This window comes from Periophthalmus magnuspinnatus, chromosome 7, assembly GCF_009829125.3.
Source record: "Periophthalmus magnuspinnatus isolate fPerMag1 chromosome 7, fPerMag1.2.pri, whole genome shotgun sequence".
NCBI classification, from domain to species: Eukaryota; Metazoa; Chordata; class Actinopteri; order Gobiiformes; family Gobiidae; genus Periophthalmus; species Periophthalmus magnuspinnatus.
This window is the reverse complement of record NC_047132.1, coordinates 21,558,900-21,586,460: the sequence shown is the minus strand read 5'-3', so window position 1 is coordinate 21,586,460 and position 27,561 is coordinate 21,558,900. Positions and strand designations below refer to the sequence as shown.

The window sequence follows — 27,561 nt, the reverse complement described above, 5'->3', positions numbered from 1 at the left end:
ATTGCACAAAACATGACTACACAGCTCTCTTAAAGGTTTGCGGCAAAAAGGATGGTGGGTGAGTTTGTAGTAACTTAAAATGATATATTTGGGGAAAAAATGATCAAAATTGGCCCTACATATGGGTCCAACAATATCGAACATCAGTATTGGCCATGAAAAATCCCATATCGGATCATGATTTGAAAAATAACAACCTCTTTGTGCAGTTGCAGTTCTTACATTTTGGCAACATATCTAGGATAGTAAGTGCCATAGTGGTTAATAAAAAGTATAGTAATAGAAAAAAACAATCAAGCCATATCCTATAATTAAATGATTCATGGGTAAGGGTGGGCCACCATCACAAAAATGTGGCTGTTGCACATAATCTTTTGGTGAAAGACACTACTACTCCATATTAAATCCCGGTAGAGGAGGGAACAAGGATAAAACAAGTTCTTTCATGAGCGTAAGACCCAACTGGTAATGTTTCCCCATGTTTAAGGCGCTCCAATGATGTAATCTTTGATGTGGGCTAAATAAATTATACATTTCTTTATCCCATCTGTCTTCATATTTCTCTTATGCATTTTCTCAAGGCATGGAGCCATTTCGGGAAAAAATAGAAACTAAGGGGATAATCATTTTTGCAAACCCCAAGCCAAGAATTGAGTGAAGTCATGTAAAAATGCAGAAATGCACTCTAGCCAATGGAATATATATTATAGGACTTGGCGTGAGTGGGTGGATGTGTTCCCCCACAACATTTCTGGAACAGACCAAACACTGCAACCACAAAAGCAACCTGAAACCTATGGAAATGCAGGTTCACAGTCTGTTAAGTGTGGCTGTTGGGGGTAGACTCAGGGCAGAAGATATGGGCCTATGAAATCAAATGGACTCAAGTGCGAGGATTACCAACCGCGTCCGGAAGACTAGACTGAGCTTATAACGTCATTTTAGCGTTCACTCCGGCAACCATCTGTTTCTCATTCCACAGCGTTCAAATGCTGAGTGGCCTCATTGTCGGCGAGCCTGCCATCCCCATACAGCTGATGCCCAACCTAAGGACCACACCTGGATCTAATCTTTAAATTATGTGAGGTGAGAAATTTGATAGAATTTTTTGGAGTCCAGAGGAGTCAAAGGAGCATGTGTTAACTAGTATCAATATATGGGATTTCTATTTCAGATTTTTTTTTTTAAGTTCAGCTAGGTTGAATAAATGATAGTCTCCAGGGACTATGAGCTCATAGAAAACCCATGCAAGTCTCCTGGGATGACCAAGAGTTTAAGCTGTTACATAACAGAACACACAGAAGGCATCACATATTTTTTTCGCATTTAAAAGGAAAAAAAACAACAAATTACAAAAAGCTACACAGGCCAGCACAGAGCTTTGACTTAACTATTGAGCAGTTCATGTGCAATCCACGCTTCATTAAAAAGTAATTTGGTATTTTTTTAAATTTTTCATATATTTGCTTCCAGGTTTCAACAGATTTATGTTGTTTTTAAATTTCTAAAAACCAACCATTACTCTGCATGCTATGTGACATGACCTTGCCTTTTCATTTGTCTTTTCACATATTCTCTTCGTTCATTACAAAGTCTAATGTCTTTTGCAGCAGCCAGTCATTCTCCCGCTGGAGCTGTCTGTATGTGATGTTTACTGAAAATATAGAATGTTAATGCGCCTTTAATGTGAGAAATGTATCCTGCTGGGCGCTAGGGGGAAATGATGTCACCCACCTGCTGCGCTAAGGAGAAGAGGTCCTGGTGGAGAGCAAGAACTGCTCTGTAGAAGGCCCCATCATGAGTGTCCCGTGGAATCATGCATGTGTACTCCTCCATGCTGTCCCAGTGCCCTACGGACCAAAAAGCAACATTCTTAACAAAAATGATTTCATAAACGTGTCCAGGAGAGCCATATGCAACCACAACAGTGATCCTCAGTGTGTACTCTTGTTCAAATGTTAATGATTATAGCCCCCCGATAACAATAAAACAAGACCAGTACGTAGCGGAGGCAGTAACTAGGGTATAATAAAGTCAGAATTTACTAGTGCGTGAGGAAAGAACAAACCTCAGACCACAAGCTCCTGAAGACGTTTCTGCTTTTCATCATTCACATCTTACAATCTCTGCCTCTGAGTCGTGATTGAGTGTCATTGGTGGGATTTGATGTAAGACTGTTTTGAAAAAGGGAACTCATTGTTTTATTTGAGTTTGAATGCTGTGTTGTGCTTATATTCACAAAAAAGGCAAGTTGGATTGCTTTTCCAAATAAAAGTTTTGGACATGTTATGGTTTCAAGTGTAGGAATAGCATCTCACTTTAAGATTATGATATATTTCCTAGTAGTGTGTTCTTGCACAAGTATAGAAAATTTACAATGGATTAGGTTTAGTAGCCATGTGGAGAGTGACTTGTTGCAGAGACTCAATTAATATTGTAACATTTTCTTTGATTGCAGGTTGGTTCGCACACCTGGGAGAATGTTATAGATTAAAGGTATTTGTTTTACTCTATAATCATTATAGCATAATTCCCAATAGCAGAAATGACAACTGTAATAACAGAAGAAGGTATTTAATTATTACTTCATAATTGTCAGCAGATCTTGACTTGCTCAAAGCATTGTAAATTCTTGTCTCCAACTACACAGTCCCTCAGTTCAGTACTATTGGATAGGTACACTCAGTTTTGTTTACCTAGACCCCAGGCAGCTGCAGCAGCCATGCGAGCCATCTTGGCCTGCGTTTCCTCACTGACCAGAGTCCACTCCTCGCAGCACTGTTGGTGGAGCTGGCCCCTAGAAAACATTGGAAGACCTTGGGTTAGCACAAATACATTCAGATTGTCTTTAGTAATGGAACATGACGAGCGCAATAAGTACTTAATCCGCAACCAGTCTCAACTGTCGAATGTCCTTGGTCAAAACACTTGGTCAACACTTTTTTACGGATTTAATTATTACATTCTTACTATTTGCAATCATTTTGTTAGTTCTGAGTAATTTCCCTTGTGGACCAGTAAAGTTTGTTTATGTCTACGTTTAAGTCCAAGAGGCATTAGGACAATAAAGTCTGCTCTAAACATGCGCAACATGATTCTGTTTGAACTAGCCATTCTTGGGCCAAACTCTTGCAATTTGTCCAGTAAATCCATCCAAGTATGAATATCTGTTTTAAAAAATATGGTAAACCTATGATTGATAATTACGTAAAATGGAATGTAAATTGCTGCTAGGAACATTTTATGTATATAATGATAAAATTACCTCTAATGCTATAAGTGATAAACAGCTTGCAGATTGGGAAAAAAAAGTTTTTCCCATCACAAAATCTACATAACTAAATACAATACCTCAAACCACAGGTGCTATGGAGGGCTATTGGTTGCACTGTTCTAAGTTGCCATTAGGGGTCATGTCCTCAGTAAATCCTTGCATGTATACTGTCTGAGAGCAGACAACACATAACAGCTGACACACTCAAGTAAATCAGATAAAAGAAGACAATGTTTATATCTGGCCTATATCATTTAACATGCATCAAGTGTTCTGTTCCACTAAAGCCTGTCACAATCCAGCCAAATTCCTCATTAACAATAATCAGCGCTGCATTGTCCCGAATCAGATCAAAGCCAGGGCATGCATTAGAGCAAGGATGTTTACTTCTAAGATACCACAACAATACTTTCTCTAAACAGATTACTTTCTAAGGTCTTTCCATCAACTTTTATGTTGTTAAAAAAATCATTTGCCATCAGTGATTTGGGAGGTTATAGGAATACCATTTAATCCTGTCTCTTTAACCCCACAATGACTATACCGGTACTTAAAAGACGTTACCATTGGCACTTTTGAAATTCACTTTGTCATTCTTCAACATTACTTAAATACATGAACATAGGTGATTGATGTCAGTGGTTGAATTCCGGCACCATGATGGCAGTTGCTAGCACTCACAACAAGAAGGTTCCAGGTTCAACTTCACCTAGTGGGCCTTTTGTGTGGAGGTTGCATGTTTCTCTCTGTGTCTGAGTAGGTTTCCATTGGGCACTCCAGTTTCCTTCATCAACCCAAAACATGCACAATCGGTAAAACTTTCCAGCTAAGGTAGTGCTGACCGAGTTTGGCTAAAGATCTGGAGATGCCCGTGTGGCACTGAAGGGTGGATCAAATGCAGAGGACAAATTTCTCTATCGGGAGAATAAAGTGTAGTCCAACCCTATTCCTCAATACTGTACTGTATTTCCTGTACAAAGAAAGTATAAGGCATCCAAAAATATTTGCAGTGGCAAACACTGAAAAAAGAAAATAATTTAAAAAAAGATATTCTATTGGCATTTTGACCATTGCCAGGCTCTGAAGCATTTTCAGTCCATAGTATTAGCACATAATAGTAAAATTGTTATTATAGGCTTCAAACATTTCCAGATGACTACCTTTGAAACCTTTATTATGGAACAACCCTGGATGAAGTGAATACATCGATAATATTTAAATGCAATTAACAACCCTAGAAAAGACCAAAAGGTCCAACTGAATGTGTGCTTTCAAAATACTTAAACACCTGTTTAAAATGTATTCCATATTAATATTCCTGAGTAACTTATCAAAAGGTTGGAGCACATAAACACTTCTTTACCCCGACTAAGCACAATGTGTTCGCATGTGTCATCTTTTCTGACTCAGGGTCTGATCAGTGGTTACATAACATCCAGACCTATTCCACTCTCACCAAACACAAATGTCACATTGAGAAGAATCCCTTAAAAACACATGAATCACTGTGAAATAAGTACAACTAAGTAACACTTAGTGAATGTGGGAGGCCATTGTGGACTGGCACTGTTCTGAACTGTTGGATGGCTGGTCAAACACTTGGTGGTTATATTACTCTGGTTAACTCAAAGAAACCATTTTCTCTCCTTTTCAGCCTGTCATCACAGTTCTAATGTCAGGGCTCATTAGGGAAAGGCTGCCCACGCTCTGTGAGCACATTCAGAGGGCCTGGAGCACTCAACTACCTCACTGTTCTCTATGCAGTACATTTACAAAGAAACATTGCGCTACATTTATCATTTGCAGGAAATCACTTACTTCATTTTAATGATTAAGTGTAGTAGCAGAATTAGAGGTTGGGAAGCAACAACAGCAGTAGTTCTCAGAAACAGCAGAAGGTATTATTATGATCAGTTCATTTACATGTTTATCTAGTAGTTTGATGCCTCCGATTTATCATTAAAGATTTTCAGAAAGAGTAAAAGGAGATGCAATGGACCAAATCTAGTGGAAGTCACATTTCACTGTATTCTAAACTCTTGAGTGAAACAAAAACAAGAAATACATCAGTCCTACTGACAGAATATAGTCTTGCTGTCTTAAAGTTGGAGTACCACACATAATATACATCAGCTCATTTCAGTGTAGAACAGGGTCTTGGGAGTCTGTCACACATTTGATAGATTTCCCTATAGATGACATACCATTCTCCCAGAGCCTCCAAGCAGCGCATTCTGCCCAGGATCAGCTCGGGGTCCTCTTTGTTCATGTCGATCTTCTTGTCATATGCCACCAGTGCATCCTCCCACTCATGCAACTTTTCATACCAGGTGGCTTGGATCTCCTATGTAGGACAAAGAAGAAGATCAGTCATTTTTGTTTAGCTTTGTGTCTTGTGGCAAAAGAAGTGACAGTGGTTTGGGTCATCCTGTCATGGTTGAGCAGTTTACAAAACAAGGAAACCAAGCTTCTTCCCACAGTAAAGATTCAAAAAGGTCAGCTCGTAAACAACATTCTTGGGAGCGTACAAAGAAATTATACTTCAATAATACTTCAACTGAGCCTTTAGGACAACCCTAAATGTGGATGACAAAAGCAGGTGGCCATGCCATTTCCTGCTCAAGATGAAAGGCATTCAAACAAATATAATGCCTGTAACACATTAGGTTCATAGAAGCTTAGACCAATAATATTTCACTATTAGAACACCTATAGGATTACATTCTGATCCCAGGCATTGCGTTTATTTACTTCTAAATAAGTAAAATATACAAAATAAGGTTGTCACTATAAAATTATCCATGTACAGTATATGAGAGAATTAATTCTTAAGCAGAGGGAAGCGCTTTGTGCATTTGTGGATGATGTAAGATACAGGTGCTTTTCTCTCAACTCAAACTCAAGCTTGATTTTTGGACCAATCAATGTGTATTGTATTGTAATGTATAAGTATTTGTTTGAACGCTACAATCACTGGTTCCGAACACTTTCAGCAAGAGCCATCCCAGATTGATATGTAGAACTCTATTCAGAGGGCCACACATATCAAGAGTCAGGTTACAAAGAGACAGGATAAATCTGAGTCCCAGAAATTCCTATGTTGGTTTTAAAAAGCATGAAATTGTGCTTGCCATCTCCTGTATTATCATTATTGGCCTGTGCGCCTCAGAAAAAAGACTTTCCTTCTAAACTAACTGTGCACAACAGAGACACTTAAAGGTGTTCCAGTATGAAAATCCAATAATGTGAGGGCTGGAGGAGAAATCTTGCCCCAGACACGAGGTCAGGGAAAGAGATTACTCCACATACAGTTAAGGTTGTTTAGGGTCAATTTGAGTGTTATGGACCATAATACAAACTTTGAGGAAAAAACTGTGGAAAATGCAGTGGTTTTCCTAATGTAATCTGGTTTAGTATATTGGAACATTAGTGGGTGGCACTTACCAGCTCTCCAAAATGTTTCATGGCATACTCCAAGACTCCAGAGGCGGCTTCAGGCTGCTGTAGTTTATTGTTGATACTGTGATGAAAACAAAAAGGGAAAGTGCACATATTAATTTAATCACTTTGTTTAGACAGTTAGGCGTAACTGTTAGTTTGATGTGGGTGTAGACACTCCTCAAAGTCAGTGTGTTCTGATTAGACACAGTGACCTGACCTCTCAATTCGTCAGTGTTAATGGTGACATGAGTCCTCTATAAAATCTGTGGACATTTGGTAACCTGTGGAATCAGATCAACATTTGGATTAAGAAAAAGATGAAGGACTCCTTGTTTATTTGACCAATTGAGACGGCTACATGGTAACATGACAGATTTTAGCTTAATCTTTTGTCCTATTCACCTACACGCATGTACTTCTGAATGCACAGGCACTTATGTGTTCAACCAAAGTACTTTTCTCATCTGAGGTGGGATCAAACTCAATACATTCAGATTAGTGGGCGAACACTCTACCACTGAGCCACTATAGGAATGTCCAGATAAAAGACAAGACATTTTTTGCATGCGCCGTATCAACATGGACACATGCTGGTAAAAAAAAAAACATGGGAGGGAAAAGAAATGACCCCTGCCCAGTGCAAACTCTCCAAACCATCCTGTTGACATAAAAGATGAATATTCACAGAGGCTCTGTGTATTCTGACTCACAAATGAACCATTGGCTGCTTAGTCATGCTTTTCTGACAAGCGATGCCTCATATGTCAGGACACTGCCATTCCTGAGTCCACTCTAAGTCTAACTGCAGCCACATCTGGAAATGGTCAGGTGAAACACTAGTCTCTTCGATTTCCTAAGGCACAACTATGGCCAATACATCTGTGAAACACAGCGTTTGAAGAGCACTGGTATGCACAAAGTTCCCGGGGACAGCAGACAAAGAGGATGAGGGAGACTGGAGTGTATCTGTCAGAAGGCTAGCTTAGACAGGGTTAAAGGTCAAATATGTGATGAAATGTCACAGCAAGTGGTCAAACCTGGGCTTCATATATGGCATAGGTCTGCAGCCTGACAGCTCTAATAACTTCACCACAGGGACTTTCATCTATCGAGTAACAACCAGGGAAGCCGTTGTAGGAGGTCGTCTGGTAACTGCCATTGTATATTGTTGTAGTACATATATATACATAATCTACAATCGTGTTTAAAAACTAGATATACAGTACATCTTGCAGATACTTGTAAAGTCTGTGATGGCAGCATTCTTAAAAGTCTGCTACATTGTAACAATGTTTACTTTGTCCATTTGACGTCAAACTGTGAATTTACAAAACAAGAGGATTATGGCTAGGTACAATCTACAAGCTTACAAACCGCTGAACAAATACGAAGTTATACATTACACAATTTGAAGTTCTGAGTTATATCCTTAATTTAATTTCCTTGATTTCTAAAGCTCGACCTGTACCCATTTCTTTCCATGTGCTTGAGCCACTCTTTGGGTCAAAATAAGTTCACTGCGTACCATCTGTATCTAATTAAGTGTTTTACTGTCTAAGAATCAGGAGGTGAAAGGTTAGCATGCTAGTTGTTAACTTTACTGTGGTGACATAACTGTGCTCTCTTTTATGAAAGTTGTGAAACACGTTTATAAACTCATTGTGGTTAATAATAGATGCTCTGAATTCATAAGGTAAATGAATAAGTAGTGGAGAACAAGTTTGGACCACTGTAAACCATTTAAAATTAACTAGTTCTGTAAAAATCTGGTACAGCATATGAGTTATTAATGAACTCACATTCTCAACATGTCCAGTGCAATAAGCTGTTACAATTACCACTGCAATATATGAGAAAAACATGAGATATTCGAAAATCATGTTTGTATTACAGTATTTTAATATATATTTTGGCACAATAAAATCAGTTAAATAAAAATAAAAACTTAACAGAAACTAAACCAAGATCAATCCAAGTCTAATTTATCTTATAAGGAAAATCATGAATTCAATCTGCCAATTTTCCTTTCAAAAAGAGTAAATATCTGTAAAACAGGTAACCTTGTGTTGGTGTGATATATTTATTTTCCCGTGATTTCTATTATTGCCTTAGCTAATATTGCAATACCGATATTTTTGCGATACATTGTGTAGCCCTAGTTAAAATCTACATACACACCTTTTAGAACATATTGAAATAAAACAATGATCCCGTCTAACGCAGACTCCACATTTGTGAATAGAAAACAAAAGACAGTGAAACAAATGTGGCTTGGATTAGAAGTGATTAAACACTGGAGAGTTTAGACAAATTGATCGATTTGTCATGCATTTTTCAACAATCAACGCATCTATTATTTTATTCATATATCGTCTTTCCACACAGTCAAGCAATGAACTGATGTTGCCAAAGTACATGGTTTAAGTTGAAGGCCTGTCTTTGTTTGAAATTTGCATCCTCGTTCTTTGTAATGCCAAGTACCATCGAGTTCTGTGACGATACCTCCTGGCTACGTTCACACTTTGAGCAAACAAATTACTACTTGTTGTCAAATAATCAACTTCCAAACTTTAAACAGAGGGCGAGCTGCAGACCGTCCAATCGCACGAGGTGTTGGAGGTATGCTAAAGGTAGCCAGATGTGGAGAGACAAATGCAAGTAGGGAGCCTTGTCTGCTGCTGGCCCCGGAGAGTTCATTGTCCCCCGGCCCGAGCCATCTGGGTGCCAGTTCTGCGCACGGCCTGTTTAAGCTAATCCAGATGTCACGGCTCACGTAGCGCCCATCGCCAAAAGTCTAAATTGTATCATACACAAACAGGACGGTGTCATTTACAATTTTATTTGGAGAGTTTTAAGTTTAAGTCCTTTTTGTGCTTTTGGGGGATATGGGCAAATGGATGAATACAGTATGCAATATCCGATATCTGAAAGTATTTTTGTTTAAAGTGTCCAGTTACCATGTAGGTAAATCTCACTTGTTCTGAGAATGCGATTTCTCAGATTTCTGCATGTTTATATGAGACCAGACACTTTTTTTTTTTTCCAGAATGACAATGAACAGAAAGTATCAAATAGCTTTTATATATATATTTTTCATTTTGTTTTGCGCTTAAGTCAAATAAGGACACTCAAACCATTCAAGCATGTGTAATTCCTAAAAAAAAACAAAAACAAAAGGAAAATGTACCACAGTGTTTCTTCATTTTGACATAGACGATGAAATTGAGCACTAAACAACTGAGGCACTAAAACAATTGAGGTATTCTTGTTTAGTTGAGATCAAGTCACTGAGCCACCTGTTTATAGAGTGACTTGTGTATGCAGAACATTTTGTTTTTCTCGAAACATTGTGGCTTTTGAGGCCAATTCTCTGAATGACGTAGTGTCGGAGGAGCACTCCCAGGTGAGCAGGGTAACCATCTGCACCACAGCTCCACTCACACTTGAGATTATGAAGAGCTCATTCTGGGACAATAACTCTCATTTCCAATACGTCGCAGCATATGCATTAAATATGCTGGGGATAATGTAATAGCGAATACATCTTCTTTCCAAGCCTGATACAAGGGCCTTTGTGCCTGAAGACCCATTCACTTGCAGGCCAGCCAAAATGCAATCAACTTCCCATGTAGAGTGAGGTAAACCGCTCCTGCACAGGCTAGCACCTCTGGGGAGCTTTCCATTGCGCAGGCCTGGTACTAGCAGCCTACGTATAGGAAAGGAGTGACGTTGCCTAATGGACACTGGGCACTTGAGTTAGATGTGAAAAGCCCTAAATAAGAAGCAGCTGTGTGAGGTGGCAGTTTTGGCTTGGTCATGGTTATGGCCCGAAGTGCTTCCTCGAGGTGAAGGTTATAAAGAAAGGAGTATCAAAATGGTAGCTCATGCACAGTGGAGCTAATTAGCAACACGGTAACATTAGCCATGAACTGCGAAATAGAACGCAAGTCCAACAAGCAATCGTGGCTTGGCTGTGGTTGTTTAAAAGCTAAATGAAATGTCAAAGTATAAAGTATGTTTTTTCCACTTGTCTGGAAAATGTTGCTGAGGTTGTAGCAATTATAAAGACTGACACTAATGCCACCCGAAATGCTCAGATTTTTCACATGGGTGTTTACGTAGCTGTGAGATTGAGTTTTGAAAAGGAATAGTGTACAACTGACAGCGAGTTTGTTTGGATAGACCATTTCAATTAGGGTACTATATGTAGGTTATAAAAAGGAATGGAGGCAGGAAACAGGAGGGAAATGTAGTTTTGTAATTGAAAATGTGATTATGTGAAAGAAAAATAGACAAAATAGTCACAGTAAAAGTGAATGGGAGAGGGCGATAGAAGTGCAAATGGGTACCACACAGAAAATGCAGTACTGTATATTTGAAATGGTGGAAAAAGTTATGTAGGTGCAACTGGGGGAAATGAATACGTATGGTGCTAGAGAAAATTGAATTAGGTTGACTATTAAAGAATATGAATGAATGTAAAAGCACTGGTTGTAATGAGAAAGCAATAATAAATTTCCCGACCTTACTCACACTTTGCAGCCAGTTGTTTTTCAAATGCTTATGGAACTTGTTATAACTAATTAAACAACTTTCAGATTTTCCTAATACAGTAGGTGAATCTTTGGCCATTTTAAATTGTGGTATTACTTTCTGAGAGCTTAGAACGCACATTTGCTGGTTGAGGAGTATTTTGGAACATTTGTGCAATGCCATTTTTATTCATTAATTAATTCAACCAGAGACTATATACATAGACATAGCTAACCTGCTAGCCACCACGTTACAAACAGGAAGTGAGCATGGGTGCACTTCCAGCTCCATCGACTCACTTTCTTTTGAAAAACTGTCACCCCTCTCTCTTTAACTGCTGCTGTCAGGCTCCTCATTTGGTCTTAAAATGTTTGTATTAATCCGCGGTACATGATCCTGGTGTTTTTATTTGGCTATTTTAATGCCCATAAATCAATATCTTGATTTACGGGCATTAATAACAGCCTAATGACGTACCTTCGTTCCACAAGGTCGCTCCTGCCAGTAACTGCTAGCCTCAAAAAGCATCATTTGGTTGGGGTCGTCACACTCCCTTAATCCACTTCTTTATACAGTCTATGAATTCAACCAAAGTCCTGGTCTACTAAAGGGTGTGTTGTTCAGACTAATAACACGAGTGGCAAAATCATGTTTTACAGGAGGAGCCCCACTGAACAACAGTCTATGGTCAAAAGACTTATAGCATAATATGGTCATGCTACCAAGGAAATGCTGACAAAGGAAAACAAGAGCAAGAGCTATTTAACATCCTGCTTTGAAATGTATTATCTAGACACAATCTTTTAAGATAATTTCAAACCTTACTTTCAAAGTCAGTCGACACAAAGGCCCATTAGATAAGAACAAAGACCTCTTTCTTCTGATTCTGTCCCTTTAAGATACTATGAATCTGATCTGAACCCTCTCCATCACCATCGTGTACATTCTGACCCCAAATCCTCGACATATGATCTGAAGACATATGACATAAATCTTCCAGCACGTGATCCCGGCATGAGAACATCTTCTGTGGATCAAATGAGCAACATGTTGTGATTATTAGACGCAGACAGTGGCTTTGATGCATCTTCATTTAAAGATCTGGATTGTATGAGTCGGAAGGCAGACCTGGGGTGTGTATGACCGAAGGAAAATCTAAATCAATTAAGACCAGATCATAGTTTCTGATTTACTTGATGTGACAGTTGAAGTTGTCTCGTTGCAAACACAAGTTCACAAACTCTTGAGTGGTTGATTAATTAATTTGCTTAATCAGATGAAACATTTAATTTGAAAATATCTATAACCATCAATATGACATATGACAATTAGATATAAACTTATGCATTTGAAGTGAACAATATAGACAGAATTCCAACTCTGAGTCAATCCCAGCCTATTTTTAAGAGCCCGGGTTTCATCTTGTGTGATTGATTGTCTGGCCAACAAAACTAATAAGCCTGTTACAACTACTACCACCCTCAACATAGCACCAGGAGAATTATGGTATAAATTGATTGTTTTCATAATAATATAAAATAACTGTGCAACTCTACAATGAATTAGTTCTATTTGATTTTGCCACCGTCAGTGTCAGTGTCAGTGTGGCCAAGTGAGGAAAAATAAAGTAAGTAAGATTCTGGCAGGCTGGGCTGGTCTGAAATGTCATAGCACATCACTGGTTTGGCGTCAACAATATGTTAAAGTTCAATTTTTTTTCCATTATTCCAGCACTTAGAAATCTTCTCATGTACAGTCTCTGAAAACATAATGACAACAACAATCACTCTATATTAAAAACCATAAATCTTGTGAGTTGACATCTTCTTTAAAATCTAATACAACTTTGATCATTCAAGTCACTGTCAGACAGAGAGACCTTCTGTCCGTGTTTACACCAGGGGATCCACTTTGGGACAGGTCTGTAGAATGCACCTCCTGGTCCTCACCTTCGGGTCGAGGGGTCAGCAGAACAAAGTGTGGCTCCTGGCTCACAAGGCCGCCTGACAGTTACCTCATCGGAATGCTGCAGTTGCCATGTAAATAAACTCAAAACAAAGTAAAACATATACTCATAAAGTGACATAGAATGAGCCTTTATCAAAATTGTCATTGAATATTTCCACTGCCACATACAAGAACTTTATGAAAAACATTGCATAAGACAAAATTGAATTAAGTTGTAATTGTTTTTCCTCAAAAACAATGGAAACTGTAGTTGCAGTGGTCTTACTCATACAACATTATCGTAGTGGAGAATTGGTAAATATGTTCGGTCAATTAATCAAAATGAAAATGTTTTGTCCTCATGCTTATTTGAGCAACGTAAAATTCTCTCAGACGGATCACACAGCCAAATTAGGAAAACACAAGCTTTGAATAATTTCCCTTAGAATGATTCAAATGAGGGCTGTGTAATCAATTAAATTACAATGGTAGTGAGATCCAAACGTTTTAAGTGGCGGCTTGTGGCTTTTTAATTAAGAGGTCTAAGCCAATTCTCAGATTTTAAAAGCATGTGGTTTGGTGCAGAGTTTTCACTAGAGTAATAAATTTTATTTTTTGTTTTCTTTGTTTACACTCAAACTAAAAGTCTTATTCAGGATTTTTTATTGGATTTGTTTTTTGCCATATGGCATAGCCTTAAAGCTACCATCCGTAAGTTTATTATAATTTTTTTTAACCAGTAGATGGCAGATGTGAAACCCCCTCACAGCCTTGCCCCTCCCCTCACCTAGTCTTTGTTCAGGCTCACCTGTGGTCTTCTGTCAGGCCAAAGCTGTCACACTATCAGACTGCAGAAACATATAAGCATCTAGTGGTGATATGTGAGAATACAACAGAGCTGGGTCATACAATGTAATTACAGATGGTTGCTTTAAAGTTCATAGAACAGTTTAACATGATAGGCGTTTTGGATGGAATTTTGTTTATTGATGATATAGATCCTTTATAGATCTCACTGCTACTTCTTGTACTTTTCCATTTTTTTCTCACCTTTTTACCCACAAACTGTCCCTTAATTGATGTAAAACTATTATAGATATTTATCACAGACACTCTCCCATCAAAGGAAATAATAATTAGAAAAACATAAAGACCTATCATATGCCCTTTGATGAAAATTCTGTGAGAACAGACATTATGGATGATCCCAGTGTTGTTGTTTCATTTTTATTAATAATTATAGTATAAAATGTTTAAAGGTGAAAGAATGGAAACAACATCTGTCTTTGTGTCTCAATGATACAATAGTGTGGACAAGGAATGCTCCAAGATCTCATGTTCCAACATCACTGTACTGATGTAGCAGCTCAAGTTTGAGATAAACAATCCAATCCTGGGACACTGGCACAACCGATAGTTTGTTTTGCCTCCAACAGAAGAACTGTTTTCATGTCCCTTTGTCACGAGATGGCCGTCTGAAGCCGAGCCATGTAAATCTAACTCTACTTACACAAAGTCACGGGGACCTTCTCAAAGGGGACTCTAGCTAATCCCTGGACTTCCTCTGCAACACAGCCTGTCCCTGCTACCAGTGCCCGGCCGGTGAGCAGACGGTCAGTGGCCACCTGGTAGTGATCATAGCCGAAAGCCACCAGACCTCTTGATGCTCTGCCAGTTCATAGCCTGCCCCACTGCATACAGTCTGTCTCATTAGAGAAAGTATGGAAAAGTTTATTCAAGCTCTTACGTGACCAGTTTACTGCCTCTCCTGTGTCCTGTGAGGTGAAAATGTCATTACATTTTATGGTTGTCTGAAATGCACTTTAAGTTATGTATTTATGTATTTTTTATCTGTATAATCTTTCCTCAATATTAATTCAAAACAAATTAATCCATCCCTTAATTTATTTAATTTTTCCCAATAGTGTGTTGTTTTGTTCCCTTCCAAACCAGTAAAATTTCAACCAAAACAAATGCCAATATGTTCACCATATATGCTATGTGTTTATGAGGTGCAATGTTACTCTGAAAGATAGTAAAAGTTTGAACACACAATTACCTAATAAAAATAATTTGGTCATTTGGATGTGGAAATTGCCGCCAGTCAATGCAGTTTCCAATGATTGCTGCTGGTCGACCTTACAAATTTTTATTTATTTTTATTATTTTTTTGCATTTTGGACTTAATATCTTCAAACTAGCAGAATGTGTTTTTGTTTTCATTGTTTTCCACGTATTGGACTGACAGGTGAAAGTGGTTACTCCTAATACATTATATAATGTATTAGGAGTAGTTTGGTTATACAGGCTCCTGGCTTCAACATGCACCACAGGCTTTTCCTGTAATAGATCTTATGATTACCTGCTATGACTATACAAAACTTATTTTAGAGAAGTAGTGTTACTGACCAAAGTAAGCCCAAGAAAATCGACCAGTTTATGTGTAATTTAACTTCAAACTAAAGACAATAACATCTTCTAGAGAATTTCCACAGTGGCAATGGAAAAGGAGTGTTGTGGGTGGAGGGACATTCTTTGCTGTCTAGCAATACATAGTTAGAGGCTAAATAATGTTTAAAGGAGCTGTTTTTAAGGGAAAACAGCATGATGCTAAACATATAAAAAGGTATCCAGCTGGATGTTCCTCCTCAGCTTCTGAATACTAAGGCCAGCAGGAAAGTGATCCGGGCGGGAAGTGTCGCTGCAGAGTATGAAGTGAGTCACCAAGCACCTAGAGCAATAAGGAAGTCCAGGAATACCCACGTATTTCCAAAAGAGAGTGACACAAAGCAGTGACTAAGGCATGTAGCCACCAAATACACATTATTTTAAAATAATGTGTATTTATTGATGTGATATTATTATTTAAGAAATTATGAATTAACCAAGTTCTAAGGTTACCTTTTCTAAAGATTAGACCAACATTTCACTCAACGTTGGTCTCATCTTTACGAAAAGGCAACTTTAGAACTTGCGTTAATTATGAAAACCTCAATACACTGTATAACCAAGTGACTAATCAAGTGCACACTCAGCACGCTATAGCACTATAGAATTACTTTATGTCTGCTGCACTCCACTTCAAGATCAATATTTGATTTAGGATGAAAGTGAAAACTCACAATCTAACTGAAAAATACCTCCAGGCCTTAGTTACCCTAAACTGTATACACGGAGAGGGTGAAAAATATTATATAAAAAATAACATTGCAAAGTAGTAATGACAGTTGCCAATAACTAGTAGCCAAGAAATATCTGGATTCAGAGCTGAAAATCAAATGACCCTACCCATCAAAACATAATCCAATGTTGTGACACATCAAAGAAATAACAGTCCATTATGTAATATTTGGAGAATGTGAGTGGATTCATTCATTTACACTTAAAACCACAGTCCCCTTGCTCCTCGGATGACGCTAAACAGAACAACGTGAAGTGTTTCCTTTCGGCCTCGGCAGACCAGTGGAGGAAAAGTTGAAGAGTCAGTTAATCCAAACACTTTGAAGGAGAGACATAACAGGCCTGAAATGCATCAAACCAAGTCTATGTTTGTCATTTAGGATTATGTAAGATGAAGGTAGGCTCTAATTAGACATTCAATTTGTTTGTAATAAAAGGGACAATACAGATAACATTTTCTTACAAATCTACAAGTGAAGTGTTGTCAAAAGTGCATTACGTAACCTTTCCAGTTAATTGCAGAAGTTAAAGCCACCAGACTGAGTTACAAATCAGACCTGTGGAGAGGAGAATCTGCTCACAGTAACAATGTATGTTTTTTAAGGAATATGTTTAAGTAAAAAAAAAAATAACATCCAAAATGAAATAAATGAAGGTTATATCAGTTTAATGCTATACTCTGTATCCATAGAGATGTTATTACGTCGCTCCAGTGGAATAGAATGGAATGCTCAAAACAAAACGAAACACCCACCAGGAAAGTTAGATCATGCACCTTTAAAGTAAATCTCAAGAAAAGGCAGAATGCAGACTATGCACTAAGACATTTAAAATATGTACTGGGTTGATTTAGCTAGTCATAAATAAATTCACAGTTCTACCGAGTCCACTCTGCTCTTCTTTCTTAGACACCTGTAGTCTGGTAGTGCCTTACAAAAAAGATGTTGGAAAAGGTCAAAAATTCCACTGTGCCGACATTGAACAGTGATGTCTGATGTCTGATGTCTGACACGTTAGAACAACAAGAATGTTAATTTCATCCTCAAGTTCGCTCTCACTTAGAACACACCGTCTGTCAATCAATTAGCACTCAAAGCCCACAGGCAGAGCAGAGGTATGACACAGAGGGGGCTAGGACCCCCACCACAGTGATGACAGCTGACTGAGGGGTACTTCCCCCCCACATCCAAGGGAGACTCTGCTGGACAATGTGCCCAGAAAGACACCACTCTATTGTCTGTTAAAGTGTCTATAATGGTGATATCTGTAAAAGGAGAAAGGCAATAATGGTTTTCATGAGAAGGGATCGGTTGGCTTTTTTTTTCTTTGGCTGGGTGAATCTATTGTATATGACTGTAATGAAAGCTAAAACATATATGTATTTAAGTTATTGCTGTACCCAGTGCCATTATACAGTACACAGTACACAGTGTACGTTTCTTAGGATTGTTTACAGAACTAGCGTTCCTTTTTCTTCCTTCCTCCCAATGCTAACCATTTTGCCCAATTTAACTCTGGCAGGGCTTGTACGAACATCCTTTTGAAATTGTACTAAAAAAAAAACAGCAAAACATGTCTGTTTCAAATTTTCAGTAGCTTCAATAGTATACTTAAGCTCTAATTAGAAGTACTTAGTGACTTTCTTGACGTGTGAGGGCCCTATTTACTGACAGCCCTGAGGTCAAGGGCAAAACCATCATTAAAATGATAATTAAAGCCTTAAAAAAGGAGGAGGAGGAAATTACATACAACCACTCTAATGATTAAAACAAGTAAAGAACATTTTTAGCACTCTGTTCCTACCAACAGTGCAGGCATTCTCACAAGCAAGTAAAAAGTAGTAATTGACTGAGCTCGCACAGTTTGGGGAGGTGGTTTGCCTTTTCCTAATCTCTCTAATGTTACCCTTCTAGCCATTAAAATAAATTTGCAGCCCAGAAAGCTTCAACACCTGACAGAAGTGGGAACTTGGGGGCCAAAATTCAGAGCATTGAGTGAAAGTTAAGATGAGGGGATAGTGAAGGGGGCAGGGGAAGGTTGGAGAGGGTCAGTACAGTGTGCTCTCAAAAGAGAAGGGGGAGGACCTACATGCTAAATATTTAAGATGCTCAGCTCGAGGAGGGCTTCACTTTGGGAATAGCCAGCCTAGGTGAGCCATCCAAGGAGAGCTTCCACTTCAAAGAATTCTTTGCAACTTTTAAGGACTGAAAAAGAGAGACAATGAAATTTTATTTAATCCTGGAGGTTACGTTGCTTCTTATAGCCGTAACATGGGCACAGAATCCCAAAAAGAAATTGCTTCTCCCAAAACCATCCAAAGCCCAATGCTGCGATGAGGTACGCTCGCTAAAGGTCCAAGTGGCCAACCTGACCAGTCTGGTGGAGGAGCTGAGCCGCAAACAGGAGACAGACCTGATGAACGTGGTGAGGCAGATCATGGACCTGGACCAGCAGAACCGACAGCAGGAGGCCCGCGTCACTGAGGCCGAGAGCAAGTACTCAGAGATCAATAACAGAGTGGAAATCATGCAGCTACAGACGCTACAGTCCGCCCCGCAGACCTCCTCAGGTGAGACACGCCGCTCACATACCGGCACACACATTACACAATCAAACATGCTGTATATATACATATAATTGTCTAATAAATGGAGTATACTTCCGTTGAGCTTTGCATGCATTTTAACATAAACATTAACATATTTTAGTGGTAATTTACATTTTATAAAATCTTGTTCTGAATACATAAAATCTATTGAGGGCTTAAAAACAATAGATGACTGCGTATGAAAGATTATTTTATTTAATTTACTTTTGCAATAAAATGAAATATTTGTAGTAATCAAACCAAAGCAATTTCCTTACTAGAATACAATCTATATATCTACTAATCAAAAAGTTCCACATTTTAAAACAGTGTTACTATCACAATATTTTAAGACGCTGATGCCAACACGTGGACCAAAGCTGCCTCAGAACACATAAAGCCATTATTTATTCAGCTTTTAGATCTCATGTCTAAAGCCGTCAAATATATAATCCTCATCCTTTCATTCATCTCATCTGAAAGAGTCCTAATCAGTAGTGGCTGCAGCACCAAACTGAACCAGGCATGACGTAATTGATTATTTCTCTGGCTTAACAGTTGGACTTAACAAGGAGCACAGTGTCAGTGGCTATGAGAACACAGAGACCTTGTTGCAAAGTGGTGGAGTAAATTAGAGACAGGAGAAACAGAGCAGGAAGAGATTAGAAGGCGATGAGGGGCTACGCAGAACTTTTCTCAGACTTCTAAATGTTTTAACCCATTATATGAAGTCTATAATGACATGGCCATATTGAAAGATTGGACAATAATTTCCCACTAGTCTAATGTGTTACAGTAGGTCGAAGGGCTATTTTTTTTTTTATCTGGTCAATCGCTCTATCTCCATAAAGCTGAAACAATTTACGACATATTTCTGAAGTTCTCATAAAATACATATGGTTTGAGCATAACTGAAGATCTCTCTCCCTCTCCAGATGCCATATACGACTGTGCTTCACTCTATACCAAGAACTACAGGATCTCTGGGGAGTATAAACTGCCTAAAGACGACTTTCTGGGAACACCTGATCTTAATGTAAGTAATACAACAATAAACTATCAGCACATTTGCACTGAGTGAAGTCTGACTCTAGTGCCTCTGGCTTTAGGTTTACTGTGATATGGAAACAAAGGGAGGTGGCTGGACGGTCATTCAAAGGCGTAAGATCGGCCTGACTTCTTTTAACCGAGACTGGAAACAGTACAAGCACGGTTTCGGGTCCATCCGTGGGGACTTCTGGCTGGGCAATGAGCACATCTACCGTCTTACCAGGCAGCCCAGTGTGCTGAGGATCGAGCTGGAGGTAAATACAGTAAATGTATATTAAATATAGGGCAAGTTTTCATTGCCAAAAATGAGAAACCATAAACAAAAAGTCTCTGCAATACAAACAGTGCTCATTATAAAAAACTCCTGCTAATAAATCAAAGCAGCGACATAATGATGCCCTAAATCATGTAAAATGTGTTTTCCGATGCAGGACTGGGAAGGGGAGAGCCGCTTTGCAGAGTACAGCTTTTTCACTCTGGCTAATGAGCTCAACAGCTACAAGCTCTTCATTGCCAACTACAGTGGCAATGCCGGCAACTCACTGCGCTACCACAACAACACCAACTTCAGCACCATGAACAAGGACAACGACAAATGTGTGGACGACTGTGCCGCACTGCGCAAAGGTGAGGCTGTGTTTGGGGAGATGATTTAAAATCACTTTAGGAAGACTAAATTCATTTTAGTGGCAATGGAAAAAATGATATAACTTCTAGTGGAATCATTTTTGCCTAGCAATATATAAATAGATAAAGCAACCAAAGCAGCACAAAAGATTAAAATATAATTTTTCTTTATGCTCCTCCAGGTGGCTACTGGTACAACTGCTGCACCGACTCCAACCTGAACGGAGTGTTTTATCGCCATGGTGAGCACACAAGGAGTTCAGATGGGATCACATGGTACGGCTGGCACGGCTCCAACTACTCCCTGAAGAAAGTTGAGATCAAGATCCGTCCCGTAGGGTTTCAACCTTAAGTGTTTCAAACGCCTCCTGATGCCTCCTGATTTAGTGATGAATGAATGATTTTACCAATACTTGTGAGACCTAACTGAGGCTCCAGAGGGCAACCCAAAGAAATGGAAGATGTCATGATTGTTTTGTCAAATGAATGTGTCATGTGTTTATTTGTACATTGTAGTTCTTTGTGTATTTATCACTAAAATATTTTATTTTTGAAAAGCCTTGATGGATGCTCTTTTACCACTGTCTTGAAAGAAAAACTGGAAATGGAATGGATTAAAATGGATGTATGAGAGGACATTGTTTTGTATGATATACAGGCGTGTTAATTACATTTTATTGTACAATGTTAACCATTGCTGAGAAAAATGTCTTTTTTGTAAAATGTGTACAGCTTTGTAATTATGTTGTTTAATGTGATAGAAAATAAACATATTTTTAAACAAAACACAAAAATTCAATCATATTATTACTATGAGGTACATGTCAGGGGATTTTATTGTTGAATTTGCCCCTTTATTATTTTAAGAAACCACATCTGATGTAAAAGTTGTAGGACACATTGGCCAGTGGCCACCAATATGCCATAGAAGTATATAGTATAAAGTTATACATTTCCCAGCAAAAGTCTTGTTTAATCATTTCAGTGGCATTTTAATAGTGATCAATATGTTTACTTACTTTTCTAGGAAGGGTTAAAATGCAGCTATCTTCCAGAAGGGCTGATATTTAGACTTCTCTTAAAAACAAAACAATTCCAGGTCCTGTCTCTGGGCAAATGTCGAGTGATTGCTGGGTCAGAACAGTCACCTCTGACCTCAAATGTCACATGACATGGCAAAAAGACCACACACCCTCTCTATACCACCATATACTTTTACTTTTACTACAATGAAAACAATAGCCACTATTTTGTTTGTATTGAAACTGTTGAGAATTCCTATGTGCTTTACCTGACATCTACACACAAGAGCGCACTGTCTTTACAGGCTCCAGCAATAGGCTCGGTAGGATTCTTTGACTTTTACAAGGTGACATTCAGGCAGGGTAAACATCTAATTAAAGCTACCCATCTCCTTTTAGGAAACAGACCACAGCAGAATAAGGCTGGCTTTAAAAGGACCGGTGGACAGTGACAAATGGCCTGGGCTAAAAGTATTCAATGGGAGACACTGTTAAGAGATCAGCTGCTATTGAGTCTGCACAGAGAGGCTGCCTGATCTAAAAGCTAGCCCTAACCTTTTTATGGAAACCAAGTGCAGTAAAAGGAATTTACAACCATTTTCCACAGGACCCATAGCTGGCAATACTGCACTTATTACTTGGTCAATACGCAGGGTGAATGTGAATAGGATTTGACCTTGGGCTTTTAGCAGTCGTTAAATGCTTTCTCACACTAAACAATCAGATTCAACAAAGCAGAGATAGGGATGTGCTGTTTTATGAGGTGTCACAACATTTTAATGGGCTACATTAACAAGCCGGTCAATTAGGTAGTCAATTTAATTTGGGATGTTATGTTAAATCTGTAATGAGTATTTATATAACATTTAAATTAAGCATAGCAAGCTATTATGTAACTTTATAATGAAACTCCCAGCATTCAAATCTCACAACAGCCACTCATTGTTATTTCGCTCTGTTCTTAACCAACATGGAAGTAATTGTAACGCACTGCAAAATAAATGCAACATTCATATACATTGCACATCAACATTTGCGATATCAAATATGTCCACGCGTGGCCATACCGGGCTTGTCAAAATCTGATCTTGTCTGATCTCAGAAGCTAAGCAAGGCCAGGCCTGGTTAGCACTTGCATGGGAGACCACTGGGAATATATAGGTGCCGGTGGGGCTACAATGGCAAAAACTGACATTGCCCTTAGGCAAAATACTTCACCCACATTGACTAGTAGACTAGACTGGTGTTGTGCGTGCCTGTTGGTGGTGGTTGGAGTGGCCGTTTGTGCAGACTGACAGCCTTGCTTCCATCAGTCTGCCCCAGGGCAGCTGTGGCTACAATAGTAGCTTACCACAACCAAGTATGGGGTGAATGAATAATGCTCTGGAAAGCATCTTTGAGTGTCCACAAAAGTGCCATATAAATCCAATACATTATTATGATGTTGTCTATAATAAAACTAAATTAAAACATAAATAACACGAATAAAACTAACTTGCAGTGTAAGATGATTTATCTGCAATGTTCATTTCACAGCTTTGTTTTGTGCTCTACTTGATTAACCAAGACATTTACAGGCACGTTCAGCATATTTGTTAATGACTGCCATTTCGGGATAATCCTAAAAAATACTGAGACATATGCCCACTTCTAACTAAGAGATTAATTTCAATGTGGCAAGAAAAAATTATTATGTTTTATGGCAGCAACAAAGTTATCAGATCCTTCCCATTTATCCAACTTCAACAAATCCAGCCTAAAATCAGACCAATTCCAACAAAACCTGAGCCACCGGCAATAAATCCTTGAAACAGCCCAATACAAACTACCACTGTCATAGTGTCCACGTATTACAGTAGGTAAGTCATAATGCCTCCACAATACTAAATACCAAATATTCTTAGGGCTTAGGGGTTTTACTTGGTGCTCATCAGCCTCTATTTTATGGGAAATCCTGGAGAGGTGAGGAGCAGATGGTGATATTGAAAACACTAGAGGGCCGGCTCCCATCATTCATCATCATCAAGGCTCCTGAGAAATTGAAAGCAGGCCCCGGAGAAACACAATTCCAGACACGCGTAGATGAAACGGAGGCAGGCGTCCAATTAGATGCCTGGGAAACAGATTTCGCAGTGCCATGCCAGAGATGGAGAAATAAAGTAGGAGGAGCAAGAGGGATGGAAAAGATGACAGCAGATAGCAAAGGGTCTCTGTACATTATCATTTGTGGGGTTTTATTAGATCAGGACTTGTGGACGTGTTTGTATTTGAAATGGAAGTATAAACCATATGACAGTATATCAGAGAGACAGCTTCAGAGCGACTTGTGTGATAAAAATGTGCTCTACCAGAACAGTAATAGTCAGTATGTACTTATGAATACCAGTCATTTAATAATAAAACTGAACTGTGCTACTGGAATTTTAAAAGCAGCAGTAAATTATTAAAGCTGAATTTGCACCACACAAGATGACGCCAAATACATTCTCACATAGTCTGGATCTCATTGTGTAATTAATCACTCCCACGATGAAGGTAGAATTTATTAAAGAGGGGTTATTATCCAAAATTGACTTTTTGGAGTTTCCTACCATGTTTTTATGTTGTTCCTTCATCAGTTTTATGTCATGCATGTTCCCAGGCATTATTTGAACCCTCTTTATGATAACGATACACATGTTAATATGTTGTTTATGGCAAATATAAAATTCTCAAAAAAATGCAAAGTAACTTGGTGATCCAAATATATCATCTATCAACATTTAATATCCCATAGAAGTGTAATACCTCCTCTTCAACAGCTTTGGACACAATGACCCAACAATTCAACCCACCAACTCCTCTACTCTTGTGGGCAGGAGTTAGCTTCCACATCCGAACAGCATGTTAAATGATGTGTGATGGATCAGAGGGTTAGGGTTACCTACCTAATGAGGGATTCCAGGATGAGAGGAGAAGCTCCTTTCTGAAACTCCAGTTCTTTGTAGTGTAGAGCTTTGGCATAGGCTCGGCACTTGGCAGCTCTCTCTCCTAGCAGCACAATACCATTGTCATCTCTCAGAGGCAAAGGGCCCTAAAACAAGAACAAAGTGTATGTTTTAGTTTCACATTTTTATTTAAAGTCTTTACTAGTTTTAATTGTAATTTGATTTAAACTGGAAAAGATGTGTGACAATTTATAGGAAACCCCAGGTTCCCACTTTCAACTGACACTTGACCTCACACAGGCTAACCCTGTTAAAACACCACATTATGGTCAAAGTCTTCTAACCCTGAATAGCATGGGCTTCACTTAATGGGCACAACATGTGTGGTAAAATGCCCAATTGGAACCTAAGCTCTTTAGCAGCAGCTGTGAAAGATATTAACGTAGGAAGCTTGTGTACATTCACATCTTTCCACACACAACCTCTTATGCTTTCATTTGAATGGTTTAGAACAGATTTTAAGATTTTAGCAAATATTACCTTTGTAAAACATAAGTATAAACTATATTATAAAGAAAAAATATGTACTGTGTGTTTTCAGATGCAGCAAATCTTTGCAAATTACTGTGGCACCTTGGTTTGGAATTGAGACCGCGATTGTCTTTTAGTAAAACATTTTTATGTTAGCTAAAATGTGGCTAGTAAGTTTTGAAAACAACATGTTAAGTGGCTTGAAACTGAAAAAAGATAGTGCCTGTTGCTGTGACTGAAAGTAGATGCAACAGGCCCTCCATTTCACTTGGACCATTTGAGTGACAGCTTTAAGGACTATGCAGCATGATTGGGTTTGCTGATGACTGCTGATGAATGAATGTTGAATGGGGCTGACTTTGGTTCAGTAGCCCTCTGATAAAGTTTAATGTGCAAGGTGTGAGCATACAAACCTTATCACTATGCTCCATGAACTCGGCCAAGTTGAGCAGCGTCTGGGTGACTTCAGCGATGTCCTGTGATGTTAGCGCTAGCTCTATGCTACGGATCAGCTCATCCTGCTGGTCCTCACTCAGCTCTGACCAACAAGACAGGAAGGCCGCATTGAAAAGATCTCTGCAGAGAATACAGGTAAATGCAGGTTACTTTAAAGAAATGTGTAAATTAATTTTGAAAAAAGTACCGGTACTTGAATTTGATGAAAGTAATTGAAGGGGTAATGTTAATTTGATAATTTGATAAAGAGTAAAAATATAGATGGAATATGCAAAGTTAGAAATTAGTCTGAACTCTCGCAATAAAAAAGCATTTAACATCAGTATTAAGGTTAAGGTTGATGCTGCAATGGAACAATAAAATTGGCACTATCACTAAAGCATGTCTAAGTAAGTACTTGTAAGTACTTGTATCAAATAATAGCTTAGAATGGAATGCATTTATACAACAAAATTCAGATTTAGACCACATACACATCTGGAAACTACTAATACTCCCTATACCGTTTCATTTCTCTAACAGCAGCAGCTAAAGTTTCAGTGCACAGGTGGTGCACTGCATGAAAACCTGTTTTCTCACGCTTCACCTACCACTGCCTTTTTTCTTACTTCTTTTGCTGTTTGTCCATTTATTACTGCCCAATAATGTTACAATTTATGTGACCTGTGCACTGTAAGTATTATTCATTCACTTCACACTCAGTGGTAGGAAGCTACTATTGTAGCCACAGCTGCCCTGGAATAGACTGACGGAAGCATGGCTGCCACTCTGTGTCAGTAGTCTTTCTGACCACCACCAACACTCGCCTTCATACTAAGCAAGGTGGGCGAAATGCCTTGCCTAAGGACACAATGACAGAACTTGATCCGAGAGGGAATCTGATCCTCCAACCTTTAGGTTGGGGCGCCACTTGTCTAACCACCCCAGCCTCTGCTGGCTTTCATAATTATTATGACATACTGACAAGAGTAACTGGAAAAGAGTTTTTAGCCACTATTGACACTAATAAATTAACATTAAGTAGGAAAATTCTAACATAAAAAGGCAAGTTGACCCAATATAAAGAAGAAAATTCACCCTGCATTTAATGTTTAGGTTCAGGGCACCCTGAAAATTCTTCCTTTCTTAATGAAGCATAAAATTTTTCTCCATTTGACTTGGGGGAAAAAGCATCTTGATTACACAAAATAAAAACAGACCAGTCTCATAAAGTTGCTTTAGTAAAACAGAGCTCAATGGCATTATTCCTTTTTAGCAATTGTTCCCATAATTTAGAACACAATTCAACATCTGGAAATGACTATCTCAGAGAACAGCCACTAAAATTTCAATGCTTGACTTGTGGTTTGTTGAAGTGCAGACAAACTTCCATTTGATTTGACTGTTTATCACTGACCTCCACCTCCACATTATGTCATGATGTGGCTATGGCGCATTAAAAACACTAGACAAGCAGAGATAAGTTGATAGAGCCTTGGTACCTCGCAAGTGGTATGTAGGTCTGTGCCAGTGACCAGCAGGAGCGCAGAGCTGGAGAGGAGGATTCTTTGAGCAGGACCACGCTCAAACGCCGCAGCCACTCCAGCCAGTCGTCCTTAGACACCTTTCTGGCAGCGCCCCAAGCCTGTGGAGAAACAAAAGCACCTGGTGAGTGGGAGTGTATGGGAACTTTCTCCACACCAGGAGGTCAAAGGGGTTCATGCATTTTGGTTAATGAGAAAGTTGTGCGCTATTAGTAGCGTAGTTCATAAAAAACTGATTCAATACAATGAAAGGCAGTATTAAAAATGTTTATTTTCATGATTTAAATAGACTGTAAGTCAAGTCATATATTTATGGTAAATGTCAACTCAAGGTTCTTAAGAATTCTTACAGTCCGATCTGAAATCAGCATCTGGTAACTATTTGTATACTGGACATTTATATGAAAGATTACATTTTCAGCTATGTTTGAGATTTAATAAGCAAAACACATTTAAGGAACTG

General features: G+C 38.7%; 2 protein-coding genes across 3 annotated transcripts in view; one reads left to right on the top strand and one right to left on the bottom strand.

Moving 5' to 3' along the window:
* Nucleotides 1-27,561, bottom strand: part of mtor (mechanistic target of rapamycin kinase) — an 80,150-nt gene that overhangs the window by 32,413 nt on the left and 20,176 nt on the right. For both annotated transcript variants that reach the window (XM_033970121.2, XM_055222786.1), the window contains exons 26-32: nucleotides 27,057-27,199; nucleotides 25,533-25,695; nucleotides 24,589-24,734; nucleotides 6,719-6,794; nucleotides 5,479-5,618; nucleotides 2,697-2,797; nucleotides 1,735-1,850 (exon numbers count right to left, since the gene is read on the bottom strand). In XM_033970121.2, coding sequence (XP_033826012.1) covers nucleotides 1,735-1,850; nucleotides 2,697-2,797; nucleotides 5,479-5,618; nucleotides 6,719-6,794; nucleotides 24,589-24,734; nucleotides 25,533-25,695; nucleotides 27,057-27,199 — 885 coding nt within the window. The remainder of the gene's footprint in view (nucleotides 1-1,734; nucleotides 1,851-2,696; nucleotides 2,798-5,478; nucleotides 5,619-6,718; nucleotides 6,795-24,588; nucleotides 24,735-25,532; nucleotides 25,696-27,056; nucleotides 27,200-27,561) is intronic.
* On the top strand, nucleotides 18,418-21,419 carry angptl7 (angiopoietin-like 7). The gene is made up of 5 exons (XM_033970122.2): nucleotides 18,418-18,944; nucleotides 19,898-19,998; nucleotides 20,072-20,266; nucleotides 20,444-20,639; nucleotides 20,822-21,419. Exons 1-5 carry the CDS (start codon nucleotides 18,596-18,598, stop codon nucleotides 20,989-20,991), a joined length of 1,011 nt encoding a protein of 336 aa, XP_033826013.1. The 5' UTR covers nucleotides 18,418-18,595; the 3' UTR covers nucleotides 20,992-21,419.